Consider the following 18447-nt stretch of genomic DNA (forward strand, 5'->3'; position numbering starts at 1 on the left):
TATTACAATCTTTTTTATTATAAAAATATTCAAAATATCACATTCATACATTGTTCCACAATATTTAGTTTTGACATAATTTACACTTAAGACTAGATTAAACCCCAGTATCCAGAAACTAGTTTAAAATTAAATAAATAAGTACCTAGATACATTCAATTTGTCTTTGGTCAATTGTTTCATATTAAAATATAGAGTTTAGTATTTTAATAAACATTGTTTGATCTTATCAAATTGAATGCAGGTAAAAAATACTAAAAATGCGAAATATACCTAGCTTGTTTTCCTTCACAGTTCACACATAGGATACCCATACGCATCGTTATAAAATTGTTATATTTATTTATGTTAACCATTTTTATTCCAATAAATAAACATCAGTTCAAAAATGGTCGACATAAAAAGCAATCGACACATAAGTAATATTTTATAAAAATACCTAACATAATATAGATAGGTACTGTATATAATTAAACACAACCACATTTGAATTAATTAACTATACATCTAAAAGTTGAGCAATTTTTATAAGCACCCTTAATTCTAAGTATTGCTAATTTTTTTATGTACCAAATTTCCTAATTATTGTTGAAAATAAATAAATATTGTTTTCAGTCCAAATATTACTTTCAAAGCTGACTTTAGCGATGTCTTAACAAATATTTATTTACAAAAAGGTTCAAAATATGTGCCTAATCAATATCAACACATCAGTACTTAAATTTATCATAAGCTTTTTTTTAAGCTCAAGAACGAACGAACGAACTTAAATTCAATATTAAAAATCTTTTCAGAACGTTCACTGGGTTTACTGTATAAACTATATTTAATAAGAATTTATCTATATTTAATAAGAATTTTATCAGCAGTGTTAATCATTATTTAAAAAAATATTCCATATTTTTTCCTATTTACCTATGTACCCTTCTGGCAAAAGCCTGTGATCCTAACATCTCCCTATTTAATAATTAAGAAGACTAGATCGTAGATCCTTATTAAATAAAAAAATAGCTAGTTGCATCAATAATTCATTTCTTGGATCTACTTATAGGTTCTACAAAGAACAGTTATTACAAAACTAAATACCTACATCACAATGACTTGACATAATACCATTATAATTTATGATGTATTACTATTCCTTGATAATATATCCTAGCTGCTTCATATCTCTATCGAACTGCTCATCTCGGTATTTCTTAATCTTTTTCAACCATTTTGTACAATTAACATAGTTCCTACAGGTTCCACCGTATTGCGTAGGAAGGCATTCAGGGTCTATGTGTTTTTGTAGGGACTTTAAATCACTGCCATGGAAGTGAATCTTGTCCCAGGCGTGCTGCGGGATGAACTTCTTGAATATGTAGAAGAAGGTGTTGAGGAGCCAATTGTAGTTGATGATGTGGCAGGAGTTCACGCGGGTTGGCGCTGCGCCCTGAAAAAGATTGACTAACATTAAAGCTTTACCCAAAGATGTTTTACCTAATAAATACGCTGTTTCATCGAGCGTGTCCTGTAGCAAGTGATGTTTATTATTAAATAACTTTAACATTAATATTATAAATTTAATAAATTAACAAGATTAACCATTCAAATCATATTTATCTATCGGACTGGTTTCCTAAAGGAATCGATGTGTGGATTTTTGGTAGATTTATCGATGAGTGATACATGCAAGTGAAACTTGAAAGTTTCTTTTCTTTATTTATTTTTTGTTTATCATGTTAATTCATACTACTTAACCAGCAAAACAAACAGGTCAATAACTGCATATACTACTATAAATACCTATTTTTAAAGGTATTTAACCCATTGAGCCCAAATGGGCCCGATCGGTCCCGGACACAATAGAAAATCTATTGTGTCTGGGACCAATTCTACCCTTCCAAGAGAAAATTGTATATTTACCCCCAGAATAGACACAATTTGGTACGCAAGGGTCGGCGTTAGCGCTGACACCTGTCGTAAGCTGAGCCCAACCAGATCAACGATCACGGTGCCTCCAAGGACCTGCATCTTTGGCTGCCGGATACCAATCTCTGCTAATACTAGACCAGTTCTGACCAAATCGTCGACAGGATATTCTGAAGGATCCCACATACCTGGAAGTGATAGATTAAAATTTATTTTATTTGGGACATTTGACTTTTTATGCGTAGTGGGTTATAACTTATAATTACTAGTAATTGATGAAAATTTATGTATATTTGGCTATTTTACAATTTTAACCGTATCGTTCTTATTGTTATTGTTATATCTTATAGTAATTGACACCTCGAGAAGTCTGCCTTGATTTTAATAAAGGCAGTTCTAGCCATTAGAAGGTAACTAGGTACTAATATGCCCATTCACTCCTTGTTATAATTTTCTTTCAAGGTCACTCTCAATGATAAACAGTGGATATAATGTATTTCTTATTTAACATAACAGTGCAGATATTATGCAATGTCATTAAACACGCATATTTTTTGCAATAATTTGCTCTTTACAGAAAGCTATTGACCTTCCGAATATAACTGCAGTTTTGTAATCATCCACAACGACACTTAAATATGCAATTAATTTTGTTAAATTAGGGTCTTATTAATTAACTAGCTCCCGCCCACGACTTTGTACGTGCATCCCCGTTTTTCCCCGTTCCCGCAAGAATTTCGGGAAATCCTTTCTTAGCGGATGCCTACGTCCTAACATCTACCTGCATGCCAAATTTCAGCCCGATACGTCCAGTGGTTTGGGCTGTGCGTTGATAGATCACTATATCAGTCACCTTTGAGTTTTATATAATATATAGATTGTGTTCTTGTGAGTCAATGTCAAATATGTTTACACACTCTATTAATAATAACTCTATTAATATTAGTAATAACACACTCTATTAATAATAACGTACCAAACTTCAAGATAGACAGTCTCCCGATATCAGGTCGGTCCAGTATACAGCAACCGAAAACATCGCCGACCTTCATCAGCCCCCACAGGTCCACATCTTTGTGAAGATGAGGGTATTCCTCTCGGAATGTGCAGTAGCGGACTAGCTGAAAGGATTAACATAATTTTAAAGATAACTAATGTTCCAAAAATACTTAATAGATACCCAATAGTACCTAATAGATAAAATATTTCAGAACTTCTTAATTCTTATTTGGCTTGTGTTATTAGACTAATTACGAACCATATGAGAAAAAAATATAATGTATTGTCGGCAAAGATTTTAGATTCATAATAATATTATCTTTATTTGCAATCTTTTTTTAATTCATATTCCAATTTCATATGACGTTATATTATAGTGGTTTTTCGCACCTACCCGCGTCAATGTCGAGATCTTTTGTAGATACTTAACAATAACTCTTGTTTACCACTTCTTTAATATTTTATTTAATACTGTGATTAATTATGATTTAGTGTTTTTAAAATATCCTGTTTCAAACGATAAAATATGCATATTGTGGTCACAAAGTTAAAGCTAGTTTCTAATCTGTGGTTAAAGTCACATAATATTAACGCTCAAAATATTAACTGAGTTAAACTAAGTACACTACTTACAGTAGCCTGGAACTGTCTCCAAAATGAAAAAAAAAAAAATTAACATTTATGAAAAATGTTTAAAAATACAATAAATACTTATTAACTACATATGCGTTCAAGTTTAAAATTTCAATGACAATATTTGGTTAGAAAACTAGGAGAAAAAAAGCAGACTTATTTAATAACTAGCTGTTGCCCGCAGCTTCGCTTGCGTGGAAAAGATAAATTTTCATGGTATAAGTTTTCATCCCCTATTTTACCCCTTTAGGGGATGAATTTTCTAAAATCCTTTCTTAGGGGACGCCTACGTTATGACATCTACCTGCATGCCAAATTTCAGCCTGATACGTCCAGTGGTTTGGGCTGTGCATTGATATTATCACTATAATATCAGTCACCTTTGAGTTTTTTATATATAGATTCGGGTTGTTGCTTAAGTCATAAGAATGTTGTTTTGTGTTATATATTATCGTGCATATTTTTTGCATTTTATACTTCTTTTTTATATTTACACCAAAAAAAATCTTCCTAAATATTGATCACACCTATTGAGAAAATATTATTGCGAATTTTTCTATTCCGGATTAGATTCTTTTTATGAGGAACTTTCCTGTTCCCCAATCCATATTACATAAAACTGAAACCTACAAAAAAAAACAGTGTTGTCGCCATTCGGAATAAATGTATTTATTGTATGAAGTATATTTTGTAATCAATCAAAGTGAGTGATTCGTTTAGTTTCACCGCTTGCTAATAATCCATACTATATAATATTATAAATGCGAAAGTAACTCTGTCTGTCTGTCTGTTACTCAATCACGCCTAAACTACTGAACCAATTTGCATGAAATTTGGTATGGAGATATTTTGATACCCGAGAAAGGACATAGGCTACCTTTTATTGCGAAATACGTACCACGGGCGAAGCCGGGGCGGACCTCTTGTGTATTATATAAATTCAAATTCAAATTCAAATTATATTTATTTGCAAGAATGTAGTTACAAATTATAGATGTTTTTAATTACAATATTATGTGGCTAATACATTCTACCCATTGATTGGGTGTGCAAATATTGAAAAAGAAAGTTGATTAGTCTAATTATTTAAATGTACACACAATTCAATTTTCACAATTACGCGAACGCACTACGATTAACACGATTATATCACACACTTATCACACACAATTCAGTTTACACTACTTAAAAGTCATAAATTCTTCAATGTCATAAAATTGTTTCACCATCAACCAGTTCGTCAGTTTATTTTTGAAAAAGTTTACTGGTAGTTCCTTGAAATTGTCCGGTATTTTATTATATATTTTAATAGCCATAAATATTACACTGTTTTTAGCTTTGTTAATTCTACACGTTGGGAAATGTAATTTGTTTTGGTATCTTGTCAACATATGCGAATTTACATCTCCTTTCTTCTTAAAGTATTCCGGGTGATATTTTACAAATAAACATACTTCTCTTATGTACATGCAAGTTAAAGTAAGGATCCGTAATTTACTAAACAGAGGTCTACAACTGTCTCTTTGGTTCAAACCGCACAGAGCTCTTATACATTTTTTTTGTGAGACAAATACCTTCCGCACATCACAAGATTGTCCCCAAAGAATGATTCCATACGAAAGTACAGAGGAAACGTAGGCATGATAAGCATTTATTGCTGCATTCATAGAAACAGTATCTCTTAAACGCCGTAATACGTAAACGAAACGATTAATTCTGTCACAAACGTAATCAATATGTTTGTTCCATTTTAGACCTTCATCCAACAAAACACCCAAGAATTTATGATGATCTACTTGTTCTATTACTTGGTTATCACACTTTATATTTAGGTTTATTTTGGAGCAATTTTTTGTATAAAATTGAATTATTTTTGTTTTTAATAAGTTAATTTTAAGATTGTTGTCTTCTAACCATTTTACAATATTTTTAACTGCTTCATTTATATCTCTCTCGTACGTTTCCTTTTCAGTACATTTAACAATTAGGGTAGTGTCGTCTGCGAATAAAACTGATTTGTGTTTCACTGATTTCGGTAGGTCATTAATATACAAGAGAAATAAAAACGGGCCGAGCACACTTCCTTGTGGTACACCTGATCTATTAATTTTTTTTACTGATCTATATACGTTTCTTGATTGATTTACTATTTTTTGTATTTCCACAAACTGATCTCTATCCTTTAAATAACTAGCAATCCATTCTTTGGCAATTCCTCTTATACCATATTTATCTAACTTAAGCAAGAGTAATTCATGGTCTACAAAATCAAATGCCTTGCTCATATCTAGAAATATAGCGCTTACGGGTTTTTTTTCGATGAAGGCTTGAATTATTTCTTTCACCATATCAAAGCATGCTAATGAAGTGGAACTATTTTTCCTAAATCCAAACTGTTCTTTACATAAGATCTTGTTTCTATCAATATAATTTCTAATTCTTTCTAAGATTACTTTTTCAAATATTTTAGATATCACTGGTATTAACGCTATAGGTCTGTAATTCTTAATATCTTTCGGATCGTCTTTTTTAAATAATGGTTTTATCACTGATGTTTTCAGCGCGTGTGGAAAAGTTCCCTGTTCCATCGATAAATTTACAAGAAAAGACAACGGTTCGCAAATATGGTCACTGCATGATTTTAATATTTTTGTACTTATTCCATCTGTTCCTACTGAATTAGTGTTATTAAGTGATTTTATTATTTTACAAATTTCGTTACTGTTTGTAGGTGTTAAGAAAATAGTATTGCAACTTTCTGTAGTCAAAGTCTTTTTTATGGCATTTACATCCAAATTAAATTTTGTTTGATTTGTGATGTCAATAAAAAAATTATTAAACTGTTCGCAAATTTCATTCATTGAGTCGTATATTTTATTATTAACTACAATCTCTTCAATTTCTGTAATATTGGTTTCGTCATTAATATTATTAGATATCATTTGCCATAATGCTTTGTTTTTATTTTTTGCCAATTTAATAAATTTTTCACTTTGAATTTGTTTTGATTTAAGAATGCACCTTTTTAGTATATTTTTATATTTCACATAATGATTCCAACTATGAGTATACATTTTTTTTGTATATATATTTTTAAGATAAAGTTGTCGCTTTCGTATACAACATTTCTTCAATCCTTTTGTTATCCAGTTAAGATTAGATTTTCCTGTACTTCTCTTTATCTTAATAATAGGAAAACAAAGATCATAAAACAGTTTGAATAACTCATAAAAAGCATTGAAGCATTCATTTAAGTTATTAAATTCATGTATTTCAGAGAAGCTTAACGATGACATACATTCACAAAATTTACGAATATTCTCATTACAGTAGTCTCTTTTTGTTTCAAACCAGGATACATTTGTTTTGCGCTTTATCATACTAACTTTTAATATCTGTGCCGTTTCATGGTCTGACAAACCGAGGTGTAGTACTTCTGTGTTCACATTTCTTTTTATATTTGTTGCTATTTGGTCTATGCATGCATTTTTCCTAGTAGGTGTTTTTATTAAGCATTCAATATTAAAGTTCTGTAGTAAAGTAATTAGTTCATCTGAAAACTTAGTCTTTTTAAGAATATCAATATTCCAATCTCCACATAATATTATTTTTTTATTTTTAAGTCCAATCCTTTGTAATATATCCTGAAGGTTTCTTATAAAAATATTTATGTTTTGACTAGGGATTCTATATATACAAATTATCACTGTATTTAAGTGCTTTAATTCTATACCACAACATTCAAAAAATAAATTGCAACCATAATCCCTTATAAAGTCTAGATTGGTGCATGGAATGTCGTGCTTAACCAAAATACATGTTCCACCTCTTCTTTGTTTACGAGAAAATGATGATATTAACTTATATCCTGGTAATTTAAGTAACTGTTCATTTCCCTTTTTAATAAACGTTTCACATAAACATATGATGTCAATGTTGTGTGATTTATCTAGTTGTGATATTGCCAAATACAGTTCTTCTGACTTATTAATAGCTCCAGCTATATTTTGATGTAAAATTGTCAAAAATTGTGTTTTAGATACGAAAAAATTTTGAATTTGATGGAGTATTTTTATTTTTCAATGTTAAATTACTATTTGGTATGTCCTCATTTAACTGGTTCGGTTTTAGAGTATGTAAAACATTTTTTGACCTCTTAAAATAATAGGGAATAGTGCCTTTTTTTACTGGATAGGAATTGTTTTGATTATTTTGGAATATATTGCATTTTTTTGAAGAAGCAAGCCTTTTTTTAATATTTTTGGGATTTAAAAATGTATTTGCATATTCTAAGCTGTCAATTTCTATATTTAATCTATTTGTTAAATTTTCAATATAATTAAGTCTGGAATTATAAAATGTATAATCTTCATCAATATCAATATATGTACAATTTGTATGTCCTCTTAAAAAAAGTTTCATTTTTGTATTAAGAAATTTCTCATTCAAGTAACGGTTATATTTTACATTTAATATAAATATTTTATTATTTTTTAATTTTCCCAATAATTCTAGTAAATTTGATATTAGAGTATATGGATTTTTGTCATTGGAACCTAAGCCCAATATTAATATGTCTTCATTATTTATAGATTGTATCAAACTTTCACAGCTGTTTAATATTTCACTTGAAGAAGCATGCGGTTTTGTCAAGCCAAATATTTCATAACAGTCGTTCCACTTATTTTTCCGTTTTTCCAGCATACTTATAGACAAATTTCTAACGCGTTCATCACCCATAATTATAATTTTATGTTTTATTACCTTTGTGCTGACATCTGTTATGGTTTGTTGACAATTGGTAATTTTATTTTTGTCGGTACCGTCACATTCTTTATTTAATATTAGTGGCTTAGTTATGTTATAGTTAGTATATAGATAGAGACGATAGTACGGTACTGTATGAAGCAGAGAAATGAAGACTACCTATGAAATAGAATGATCCGAAATAGACGAGGGTATATAATACGTGTTAACTATTGTATGACTCCTTACTTAAAAATGCTGCTACTACTGCCATTGTTTATTTATTTTTAAAAACGTTAATAAGCTCTAGGTCTGGGAACCTTTATGATATAAATTTGGTTCCCTAACGTGTTGGACATGGACTTAATACTATTTCTATCCCAAAATTGTCGAAGGTTCTATCTAAATGCAACCGTTTATTTATATCCATTTTTAAAGAATATTAAAATAATCTTCATCGCAAATCTATTTATAGAGCAAAATGAGCGGTATTGTGTTTTTATCGAATATCAATAGCCTTTAAAAGCATTGACTCAAGTGTCTAGACTTATAAAAATGCATTCCATAAATTAACATCTGCTTACAAGTTTATGTGCTCTTGGTACAATGAAATTTTTAGCTCGAAGGAAGCGCAGCAAAAATGCATCGTCAGTGCGGATTGGTTCACATTCACCTCGATCTGAAAAAAAAAATATTATTCTAGAATGTTCTAGAAGGAAAAAAACGTAACGGGAACTACTGGAAATTGTTAACATTATTTCTAGAATGTTCTAGAAGAAATAGAAAATATATTTAACGGGTACTACTGGAATGGTGTTTTTGATAGTTACATGTTTCGTTCTTCTAATTTGAAATACAATATTCAGTTTTCCGTTGTTATGTTTTAGTATGAATCATTTACCTTCATTAGTGTTGAACTGCGTTAATAATATGTATAACAATTTTGCGCCGGTGTAAATTGAACAATTAAGTGTGTTTTGGTTATTAAATTCAAACTTAAATTCTATTGTTATTTGATGAGCATGATTTTGTCATGAGTATTTTTTAACTTTGAAAAAAAAATGGTAGTCCATATGATTGAGATATATTTTAAGTGTTTATCAAATACTGTGTTTTTGTAACTATGTACTTGTAGATTACCTACATACATACACACATAATACTATTATGATGGATCATTAATTTATTTTATATATTTCCTGTGATAAATTAATATTTTCTTAAAGACCAGACCAATTAATTTGCATCTCGAGCGACATGATTATATTATGCAAATAACACAATCTTGCCAGTACATACCTATTACAAAAGAAGCATATAATTAGACTAAGACTAACTATAAAAATAATAAGAGTAGGTATTAATTATAACAATTTTCTATGCGAATGTTTTGCAGTGATATAGAACACAATCATAAAACAATGCTTAATACCTACGACTAATATTCAAACATAAAAATCACAAGAAAACTAATATTTTTGTACCGTTAAGGTTCACAAAAATACACATTTTAAACAATGACAACTATGTATGTACCGTTTGAAAATCACAATGTTGTTCGTTGTTCGTTTCTAGGTGTTTTGGACTTTGGTGCACCTACTTAAGAAACCGTATGAATTTACTAGTAATTACTGCGGGTTACTTTTTTTTATTCTGGGTTTAACTGGACGGAGCCGGAAGATTCGACTAGTTCTTACTACCTCATATTATTATAAAATAATGCAAAAGTAGGTTTCTTTTTAGCTCGCTTAGCTCTTTTATCTTTCACGTAATATTACGGACTACGGTATAATCTAATTTGTAAGTCGAGATTTCCATAATTATTAGAAATAATTTTTTATACCGCAGTGAAACATTTAATCGCCATTTTCATGTTCTTTGACCACGCGGACCAAGTCGCGCTTAACAGCTAGTCTTGTATAAAAGCAGACCTTATTACCTATGTCTGACGCCTGCGAGATATTCGCACAGATTGTATTGTTATATTGAAATATTGTTCCTTCAATGAAATAGATTGTGGCGTGCGACTTCCTATTCAAATCTTTGTGCTTTTAAAACAGTTTTTGTAATAAATATAATGAGTCAGTCATATTCCTTAAATGTGTGTGAATGTGTTTTTATTTAAAATTGAATGATGCACGAAAATTACCGTTGGTGTTACTTTTAAACACTCATCTGAATTAAAATAAGTATTTGGTCATGATGAAATCTAGCCGAATTACTTATATCGATAGTTTAAAAGCATGTTGATCTCCTTGATCTAAAATAACAAGATTATTTGGATTAAAAATATTTTAAGTATCGGATTGTTTTATACGTAGATATATATAGTTCCTAAGGATACGATAGTTGAGTGTATAGGTAGTTTTTCTTAATGTTTTGTCTATTATTAAATATGGTGCTTTCCCTCCATTTAATAAGCCGCAATACTTTAAATTCATTTTGCTGATTGAAATTCCTCAAATCATAAAATTCATACTAAAAACAAGAGCCATGATTTTGCCCTAAAGAGGGAACAGAGGTCACGTGTTATCTTTATGTTGCATAAAAAGGCCCTTACTCACCAAATATCATTTTCCTTAACTCCGTGATGGCTGTTCCCCTGGTACTTGCATTCTCGTTACATATTTTTGGAGCAATGTCCAACAACTCGGGGTCCTCTTTTGTATTCAACTCCGCCTCGAAGGCTATTTCAAGAAAGCACTCGTACATCATAGAGTCCTAGTATTCAGAACCTGTAACAAAATACATTTTTTGTTGGCTTATTTAATTAAATAATAATTTTATTTCACTTAAAAATAGGATTATATTTTAATACGAAAAAATATGGAAATTTAGTATCTAGATCAAAAGCGTGTAAAATTCAGTAGGTAGATGTTTAAATCAAAATTAATTTGCATATTTGTTAATTTTAGTTTCATGAAGCGTAAATTATTAAGGAAAAATAGACTAAAATACTAGAGTTATGCAGATATAATTTAACAATCGTTTCAAAAGACACTTAATTTTTACATTTCACAATAAAAGTTCATATTAAATTATTCGAATTATACCGGCAATGTTTCAACCGTAAAATTTGACGATGTTATCACATTTTAATTCACAATAATTAATGCATTTATCTTTTGAAAGAATTTTAAATTCAAAACAGTCATTACTGATGCAAAGTCTAGTGAATTATAGTATTTTATTGCAGTTTGCAATAATTCATTTTTCATCTATTATTATCAGAAAAATAGGATTGTAGTTACAAACATTCTTGAAATCATTAATTCGTAAGCTTAATTACGCGGATTTTATAAAAAGAGCTTTACTTTTAGACCCTATATATATAATAAATAGCCTATATTATATAGGTACATATTACAGGCTATTTCTTATCCGGTTGCCATGCGGGCCAAGTCACGTTCTGAATATATAAAGATAAATGAACAACAAAAGAGCGAAAATATTAGAGTTAAACCGTGGATCTTTTTGGCACAAATACGTTGTTCCAATGTGTAAGTGTCGTGAGTGTATCCCCGCGTCTCCTTATGCGGCTGATGCATTATCCATCTGTTTCACTGATCGAGTTTCTTTACGGAGTAGGTTATTAGCACTTATTAGCCTACACGGGACATTATGGGCTCTCTTCACAATGGACAGCTTTTGGCGAGTAGAGCCAATCGCGATAGTGTAGAAGACCTAAATGTCTATCGGCCGTCTAGATGTTTATTCATAATCTCCGTATTGGCGGCAAACATCTACGATCATTTGTTTGGCCAACGCTGTCCATTGTGCAGAGGTGCATAGAACGACTTCAATTGAAATCAGTAGCGGAAGAACAGCTAGTATTAAATAATAATACTTATTATGGCTAGCTTTGTTCGTTGTTACTTGATTACAGTAATCCATGAATAACCTCTTCTAACACCTACCGACCTAGCTGCTGCTAACTGCGTATTATATTTTTGTACTAAGACAAAATACGACATTACGTTTGGCATCAATTCACCTAATTGGCGAATTGTGGGTTGGTTTTGTGCGTCGTCAATCAATGACCCAAACATTCTAAATATATTACTTTATTTGCTACAATTTCGGACAAAATCTGACAAATCCCAATTTGCCATTTAATTCATTTGGTACGTTTCCACTCTCAGTTTAAACAACACGAGGGTCAGATTAAGTTTCAACGATCGGATAAAAGTTGTAATATTTAATTAAGCTCCTCATTGTGTTAAGTGGACTCTCTGAAATTATAGTTAAAGCATTTAAATAAATAGACTAAAATAATAGTGTACATATTTCGTTGTTAATACGCAAGATGTTTAATTATTTTTATGAAATAGGTAGTTACCTAAGTAATCGTTTTTTTAATTCGCTGACGTCCGCGTCTTGAAGAAGTTTTGGATTATAGATCTTACATTTTACATAATATAACTACATTGTACATAATATTTTAAAACTTATAGAAGGATGGTTTAGTTAGGTATATCTATTTAAATCAATGAAATGAGTAGACTTTTCTTAATATTACAGCAGTATGCAAATTTTTATTAATAAGTATGCAGAGTCGTCTGATCACCTACTTGTCCCTAGAGAAAATCGATCAGTGAAACAGATGTATTCATAATGCATCTGCCCCACCTGCTCCTTAGCCCACTTGGGGACACGGGAGTTCACTTTTATGTAGAGTCGTACTCTTTCTTGGAAAAATAAACAAAAAACTGCACGCTCACATCACCTCAGAGACCACACGTTAATTCGTGACTAGTCTAACACAACTAGTCGAGATAAATAATTAATTTACTTTGTAGTCAATTTGTATCGAACGGGAGTTAAGTGTACATGCGTGTAATAAGTTCGAGGACGCAGAGGCATTGACCAAATGCAGCGTTCGATCTAAACACAAAGAAACAGGTTTTATATTGATTGCTTATAAACTGGCCCTGTTTATTTGGTACATTTGCAACGGACTTTAGCGCAAAAAGAGAAGTAGATTTGCCATCGAATTTAGCGGGCGATAAACCGGACAAGTCCGTGTCAGTAATTTTATTTTGGTTCCGTAGTTACAGTATTTAAATAAACCTTTACATGTAAATCTTTTACTCAAATACGACTGATACATGCAAATTAAGTTTGGAGCGGAAATAGATTATAGTGTAAATTAATACATAGGCTTAGTTTCATAAACTATAACAGAATAAATACAAAATAGAGTCGGTATTTATTACACATTAATTCTACTGTCTACAAAAGGTATCTACTTAATTCTAAATAACATGTAGAATTACTTTTAAAACAAGTGAGTTCAATGTCCCTAATTCTTAAATACCAGCAGAAGGTTTTTACTTTTTAACCTATCATTAGTTATTTATATTTTCATCGACCTTTGAGATTTGAGCAATGGTTCATGTCTATAGCCTTCAAAACTTCAATGTAACTAATATGTTTAGGAATTTAAAAAGTCGTGGTCATGGTCAATGAGTGTAAAGTAAGTAGGTACCTATTTAAAGTGGGATTTGAAATAATATTACAAATAACCACAGCTCATATGGTGAAAATAAACATCGTGATCAAGCCAGACAACTATATTTTTATCATTTTACGTTTTAGACTGATAAAATTTCCGATACAGTATTAAAGAAAAAAAATATTCTTGCGGTAAAATGCAGCAAAACATAAAAACGAAGTGGTAACGGTTCATTTATTACTTGTACATATTTAAATGCATGTAGAATGCTGAAAAGGGGAGTAAAAATTAAGGTTCGCAAATTTCCTTTAAATTTTAATTTTAAATACTTAATTAAAAACCGTCCAAGTCCAAAAAAATAATCTATAAATTTCACACTAACATAAGAACTTTAATCTAGTAAAAGCAATACTTGGAAACATCTGTATTCTTCTTAATTCTTCTTTTTTTTATAATAATTATTGTATATGAAACTATCGTAGAATAAAGCTGCTGAGTACCCAACAATAACTCTTATAATTTTAAGTAGACACTTATTACTAGATTATCACAGCATAAACAATATAATTTACAGGCAAACGCAACTATACGAAGGTTCAAGGTGCTAACCTTCTAGCGAAGAGACAAGAATCTAGTGTTAAGACGTTCATTAATAAAAAATTGCAATAAAACAATAAAAAGATGCATAAAACTGCCATTTAAATAATATTATTTTATTATTAATTTATGTTTTAGCTGTGCCCCGCGGTTTTACTCGCATTGCTCAGCTCATTGGCCTTAGCACAGTATTACCATTATTTCCTACAGTAGTGCGACGAATGTACTTGTGCAGAGAAACGGAGGGGAACTGGCGGGGGTCGGGCGACGCGGGCCGCGTAAAGCAAACACGCTTAGTTTGCTTTACCTAGCGCGAAAGGATGACGCAGTCGTATTTTTTGTGTAATAATTTTATTATACATAGGTACTTACATATTCTATTATGGCGCGCACAAACTGTTCGGTTTACGGATGTAAATCTACATTGAAATCCCAGAAGGAAACAATATTTCAGAAAGATTGTATTAATTGTATCTGTTGAATTAAAATCAAAGCTATGTATATAATATGTTGTCCTCATTATTTTCTAATCAGATTGTACATCCCAATGCATTACTTAGTTAAATGTTATAATATACAATTAAGAACATCCAAAAATAAAGTGTCCACGTAAATAATATTTAGCAGTGCAATATCTGTAATTATATTTATGAACAAATAATTACATCAGATTTAATAATCGCAATTATTTTGAATGTACATATGAATAAAGATTTCATCATAATATTAATAATCACAATTGTTTTATTTCCCATTTGTTGCAACCCTAGCGTATTTTCGTGTGGCAGCGTCATTACCTACGCTGGCGGCGGCATCGCGCGACATCAAAGGCGATTCCTTACTGTAGGAAATAATGGTAATACTGTGGGCCTTAGCGTGTTGAAATAGAAATAGTCCTAGCACTGACAGAATTTGTCAAATCGGAACCGTAGTTCCTACAAGCGTGTTCAACGAACCAACAAACAAGCTTCTTAATATTAGTATATTTTAAACTTTAAATATGCAAAATGAGATTATTATATGCAACCTCATTTTTTTACTCAAAAACATTTACCTACCTTAACTTTTTTCATAAGCATGATTTCAACTAAGAAGCCATTTTAGGTTCAAATGATGAACACTTTCGGAGTAACACTAGCAAAATTGGTGAATGTCCACAATCCACATATACCGGTATATCTTAACATTCACAAATATCGGACATTCAAAGTCACATATATATCTATATGAATATTAAAGCTGAAGAATTTGTTTTTTTTTTGTTTGTTTGAACGCGCTAATCTCAGGAACTACTAGTCCGATTTGAAATTTTTTTGGTGTTAGATAGGCTTCTTATCTAGGAAAGATAGGCTATATTAAATCTATAATCACGCTAAGACCAACCGCGGGGCACAGCTATAGTAGGTATAACTATACGATTCATCCAAAATAACGACTAAAAATAAACATATCGGTCGGTTCAATCGCACAAAAAATTCCACCAGAACATGTAGTACCTACATAGTACCTCAATGACCAGAACTTGTTTTTATCGAATAAAGCATACCTTGTTGATATTTATAAGTTATTTATAAGTCGTAACTTTAAACATTTGAATCCACCTCTAAAAGGCCAAGGGCAATAACGTTGATATTAGTGGTCAATAAAATTTACCTGTCAGATCTAGGTACTCTATATAAAAAGTTATTCGCCATTTAAAAAAATGTGAAAAATCACCTAAAAAGAAAGAGAGCAACACGTGGACCATTTTTATTGCAGAAGAATTTTTTTCAAAAATAATAATAAAAGTGACTACTTATTTGTAATTCGCCGGTTATTACGCAAGAAGAAAGAATTGTAACCTTTCCGTTCAGTCAACTAAACTAGATTAGAAAAATAATCCTACTACCGTAGTATATTACCTATTATAAGTCTGTGCTACTACTATTATAAAGGCGAAAGTTTGTAAGTATGGATATATGGATGTGTGTTACTCTTTCAAGCAAATACTACTGAACCGATTACAATGAAATTTAGCACACATATAGAGGGTAACTTGGATTAACACATAGGAAATCCCTAGGTTTTATCCCGTAAATCCCACGGGAACGGGAACTATGCGGGTTTTTCTTTGAAAACGCGGGCGAAGCCGCGGGCGGAAAGCTAGTAAATATTAAGTAATTATGTTGATAGGAATACACTACATAATTAAAACTGTGATTCTTAAAAGAGATACTCTATATTATTAAAACATTAGTTATTATATTACAAAGACCATTAATATTTATTTTCAGCTTCTAGTAAAAAAACCTACACAACCTACAAGGTCACCATAACAGGAACAATAAAATAATAATATAATAATAGTTTATACACACATACAAAGTCCATGAATACAGAATATTAACAAACTAATTTTTTAAAACAATACTAGCGGTCCGCCCCGGCTTCGCCCGTGGTACCTACATGTTTAAACTATCCTATCTCTCAAGTTGGATCGAACTGCACATGGTGTGCGAATTTTATTATAATCGGTTAAGTGGTTTAGGAGTCCATTGAGGACAAACATTGTGACACGATATTTATATATAAATCAATATGTAACTTGTGACTTGTATGTTGGATTCAAAATATTACGCCTATGTTCAAAATACTATTGACACATACTCAAACATTTATATCTTCAAATAGACTTCACAGTTCACACAATATAGCGAATAATATAAAATACTGAGAAATCATGACTTCATTATTTACCATAGCACTTTGTTAATAAAACTTTGAACTATATTACAAGAACGTGGTTTTATTATATTAGATTTCGATTCACTTTTCCGTCGTTCGATTGATCTCAAAATTTGGTAAAAGTGAAGTCCCGTGTCCCCAAGTGGGGTAAGGGGCAGATGCATTATGCATATACTTCTGTTTCACTGATCGATTTTCTTTTAGGGACAAGTAGGTGATCAGCCTTCTGTGTCCTGCCAGACCGAGACATTTTTTTTCTTTGTCTCCACCGGTAATCGAACCCAGGACCCCTCGGTTCTACGCTCATGCGTGAACCACTGTACCAAGGAGGCGGTCAAAATTTGGTACCTATTGTTTAATTAATCATATAAAATCTCACATAAAAATATCATATAATATGATTTCACAAAATAACCTTTCCCAGTTTCAATTTTATATTTTTTTCTGTATGTTTTTTTTTTTGTATTTTTTTAATAGTATTTAAATAGTCATTAGTCGAATACCTACATACATGGAGCAAGGACTCAAGGTAATGGAAAATCTTGTTACTAAAATACTTAAGGATAATTACGTGAAGTCATGTTCAACAGAAAAGGGCAAAAAAAAGAATTTCAATCACCTTCACCTCTCAGTACTGTCATTGTTCAAGAGTCAAGAGTCAAAAAGAAAGGTCATGGAACTTCCTCGTACGGAAGAAATTTAAAGAAAATAAACACTGCAATATAGTAAATGTTGTTAAAAATATAATAATTTAAAAATTTCCATATTTTCTTATATTATAAATCTGATGAGTCTGTTTGATTTTTGATCACGCTAATTTCAGGAAACACGGGCCCGATTTTAAAAATTATTTCACTGTTAGATAGACCATTTATCGAGGAAGGGCAAAAAAAAGAAAGGCTATAATATAAGAATATTTAAGACCAGTAGGAGCGGAGCAATGCGAGTAAAACTGCTGGGCACAGTTAACTCATGGGACTCTTGTACGGATGACGTATAAATAATAGAAAAAGCCTAATAAATAATAATATAATAAAATAATTATGCTTCGCAGAGTAATAAAATAATACATTAACATTTTTTATTTGAAATAAAATGGAAATAATTCATTAATTAAATAAAATGAGGAGATTAAATATTCACAAGAATAATTAAATATTTTTTGTATAATAAAAAGCTTTTTGTTGGTAAAGTGTAATTAATTTATTACCGAGCAGGTTTTCTTTTATGTTTTCCACGTCTAAAATAGATACAATATATTTTTTAGACTAGTGTTGAGTTTTGAGTCACGTTTTCAATCATACATGTAAATTGTAATTTAACAATGGTGATGATCTCAGAAGTTTTTATAAAGATTTACGTTTTACGTAGTCAAAAGA

At 30.8% G+C, this 18447-nt stretch overlaps 1 protein-coding gene across 1 annotated transcript in view; it reads right to left on the minus strand.

Moving 5' to 3' along the window:
* Positions 1-18447, minus strand: part of LOC149480133 (clavesin-2-like) — a 26783-nt gene continuing 8336 nt past the window's right edge. Inside the window, exons 2-6 of the mRNA XM_089707285.1 lie at positions 10857-11027; positions 8877-8971; positions 2891-3035; positions 1909-2102; positions 1-1435 (exon numbers count right to left, since the gene is read on the minus strand). Coding sequence (XP_089563411.1) covers positions 1136-1435; positions 1909-2102; positions 2891-3035; positions 8877-8971; positions 10857-11007 — 885 coding nt within the window. The 5' untranslated portion in view covers positions 11008-11027 and the 3' untranslated portion in view covers positions 1-1135. The remainder of the gene's footprint in view (positions 1436-1908; positions 2103-2890; positions 3036-8876; positions 8972-10856; positions 11028-18447) is intronic.

This window comes from Colias philodice, chromosome 19, assembly GCF_061535455.1.
Source record: "Colias philodice isolate Cphi_HAF_F1 chromosome 19, ilColPhil1 Martin Lab GWU primary, whole genome shotgun sequence".
Lineage (NCBI taxonomy): Eukaryota > Metazoa > Arthropoda > Insecta > Lepidoptera > Pieridae > Colias > Colias philodice.